This window comes from Sinocyclocheilus rhinocerous, unplaced genomic scaffold (assembly GCF_001515625.1).
Source record: "Sinocyclocheilus rhinocerous isolate Xijiao unplaced genomic scaffold, SAMN03320098_v1.1 scaffold1967, whole genome shotgun sequence".
Classification (NCBI taxonomy): Eukaryota; Metazoa; Chordata; class Actinopteri; order Cypriniformes; family Cyprinidae; genus Sinocyclocheilus; species Sinocyclocheilus rhinocerous.
The window spans coordinates 547,513-550,792 of NW_015626474.1; the positions used below are offsets into that span (position 1 = coordinate 547,513).

Sequence of the window (3,280 nt, forward strand, 5' to 3'; positions counted from 1 at the left end):
ATTTCTCCGATCACAAATGCAGCCATGGTTTTATGTTTACGCGGCGCGATGCAACGCGTAAAAAGACAGTATAAGTCATTATAATCCGTAATTATGTCCCCACTGGATGCAACAAATGCCTCGTTTGTAATAGGTTTTAATGTTTATGTCTCGTTGCTCCGGCCGGACACAGCATCAACAGTAGGGTGAGGGGCATAACATTTCCATCTCACGCTTGAGGTATTCGGCCAATCACAACGCACTGAATAGCTGGCCAATCACAGCACCCCTCGCTTTTCAGAACGATGAGCTTTGTAAAAATCGACGCGTTTCAAAAAGGCGGGGCATAGAGGAGAAACAATAATGTACAGTATGTGGAAAATAATGTGTTTTTTTAACTTTAAACCGCATAAACACATTTCATTACACCAAATACACAAAATAATGTTCTTTTTAGCAGCATCATATGACCCCTTTAATGTGATCAATATAATAATTGATCCGAATCACAGCCAGATGGATGTTAACCTTAATTTTTCATGTTTTGGGTGAACTATTCTTTGAAGAACGCGGTCGTTCGTTCATGCATCTGTTTTGTGAGCTCAGCGTTTATAAATACTGGTTTGACTTTCATCAGCGTTTGTGTTGTTTTCAGATTCTTCTCGTTCACAAGCTGGATGGTCATTACAACTCCAACTACGTCCCGGTGTTTGTTCCTCTTTGGGTTTCTTTGGTGACTCTAATGGTGACAACGTTTGGCCAGAAAGGAGGCAATCACTGTACGTGATGTGTGTTACCTGCACTGCCGTTCATAAGTATGGGATCAAGTATGGGATAAGATTTTTAATGTTTTTTTTTAAAAGAAGTTTCTTCTGCTCGTCAAGGCTGCTTTTGTTTGATCAAAAATACAGACAAAACAGTAATATTGTGAAATATTATTGCAATTTAAAATAATGGTTTTCTATTTTAATGTACTTTAAAATATAATTCATTTCTGTGATGCAGAGCTTAATTTTAATCTGGCATTACTCCAGTCTTCAGTGTCACGTGATCCTTCAGAAATCATTCTAATATGCAGATTTATTATCAATGTTGGAAACAGTTGTGCTGCTGAATATTTTTTGGAACATGTTAAACTTTTTTTCAGGATTCATTTAGGAATAAAAAGTTAAAAAGAACATCATTTATTTAAAATGGAAATCTTTTCTAACAATATGCACTACCGTTTAAAAGTTTTGGGTCTGTAAATTTTTATTTTTATTTTTTAAAGAAATTAATACTTTTATTCAGCAAGGATTGCTTAAATTGATAAAAAAGTGATCAAAGTAAAGACTTATATTGTTAGAAAAGATTTCTATTTTGAATAAATGCTGTTCTTTTTAACTTTTTATTCATCAAAAAATCCTGAAGTATCACGGGTTCCAAAAAATATATATTAAGCAGCACAACAGTTTCCAGCATTGATAATAAATCAGCATATTAGAATGATTTCTGAAGGATCATGTGACATTAATGACTGGAGTAATAATGCTGAAAATTCAGCTTTGCATCACAGGAATAAATTATATTTAAAAGTATACTAAAATAGAAAACTGTTATTTTAAATTGCAATAATATTTCACAATGTTACTGTTTTTTTCTGTATTTTTGATCAAGTAAATGCAGCCTTGATGAGCATAACAGACTTTTTTTTAAAAAGCTTCCCAAACTTTTGAACGGCAATATATCTGTCTTCTTGCTACTCATTCATTACAATGGCTTGACAAGAATGATTCAGAAATGTCTGCAAATAATTATTAAATAAAAATAATGAATCAATAATGAATCACAACGTTTAGCTTTCTTAGAACTACATGCGGTGTTTGCTGGAGCAGGCATTACTAATACTATTTTTCTTATTTGTAGTAAGTGATTTAAACAAACCCCAAACCTTAAGTGTCAAATGTTGCTGTGTAAGTCATCCCGCAAATTTTGTTTCCCTCTCACTTGCATTTTCTTCCGAACATTTCTCTATCACAAATGATTAGCGCAAACCATTTTGTCATTCACTACAGCAAAACTAAATATGTTCCATATTTGTATTTAGATGTTTGTTTTAAATGGGGGGAAAAATCATGCAAAAGATGATTCTGTAAGGTATTTTTCCCTCATTTTGTTTCAGTATTGACTTGAGCTCTTCTCTCATTTCCCTCTGTATCAGGGTGGTTCGGCATTCGCAAAGACTTCTGCCAGTTTCTTCTTGAACTCTTCCCCTTCTTGAGGGAATATGGCAACATATCCTATGACCTGCACCACGAGGACTCCGAGGTGTCCGAGGAATTACCCATCCACGAGGTGCCTAAAATCCCTCCCATGTTTCATAAGAAGACGGGTGTGGTGATCACCCAAAGTCCTGGCAAATACTTTGTGCCGCCGCCCAAACTGTGCATCGACATGCCAGACTAACATTCAAAACTCTGTCCTCGTTTGGCTGTTCATGAACAGTATAGCACTATGCACTGGGCTCTGCTTCAGGACATACCATTTAAGAAGAAAAATACAATCCTACTACACAGATGCTTCTTCTGAGACTCTTAAGGAAGAACCTTTGTGTTTGAGCTTAGCTCAAATACCGGCTCCCAACCGTTTTGTATACAATAGCCTTGTGTCTGTAAAACCCATAGATGGGACCTGTTGCCTTCTGGAGTGGATCATTTGAACTTTCCTGACAACTCAATCAAAGGACTCGCCGAGAGACTGTCTAATCTGTAAATAAGCAAAGTGTTTTGTTTTTTTTTACCAAGTGTGTGTTTTCTCTGTATTTGAAATCCATGTATGGTGTAGGCATTCAGTTACTCATCCGTGGCTATATCCAGCTTTGCTAACATTCGTTCTGAATCTGCAAGATATTTCTCTGTGGGAATACATGACGGTTCCTCGTTTCCACTGTGATTGCAGCCTTTTTGGTGGAAGAAAAGCATTAGTGTAAAAAGCTTTATTTACATGAATCTGAAGTGGATTTATTCATTTCTTCATCTGATAGGCTGCTACCATATGTGACCCTGGACCACAAACCAGTCATAAGGGTCAATTTTTCGAAATTGAGATTTATACATCATCTGAAAGCTGAATAAGTAAGCTTTCCATTGATGCATTAATGTTAGGATATGACAATATTTGGCCGAGATACAACTATTTGAAAATCTGGAATCTGAGGGTGCAAAAAAATTGAAATATTGAGAAAATCATCTTTAAAGTTGTCCAAATGAAGTTCTTAGTAATGCATATTACATCAAAAATTCAGTTTTAATATATTTACAGT

The 3,280-nt window shown here is 35.5% G+C and overlaps 1 protein-coding gene across 1 annotated transcript in view; it reads left to right on the top strand.

Annotated features, from left to right (window-relative positions):
* LOC107716013 (transmembrane protein 185-like) overlaps positions 1-2,507 on the top strand; it is a 9,524-nt gene extending 7,017 nt beyond the window's left edge. The window contains exons 5-6 of the mRNA XM_016522324.1: positions 635-758; positions 2,180-2,507. Of these exons, the coding sequence (XP_016377810.1) occupies positions 635-758; positions 2,180-2,424 (369 nt within the window). The 3' untranslated portion in view covers positions 2,425-2,507. The remainder of the gene's footprint in view (positions 1-634; positions 759-2,179) is intronic.
* The last annotated feature ends 773 nt before the right edge of the window (positions 2,508-3,280 follow it).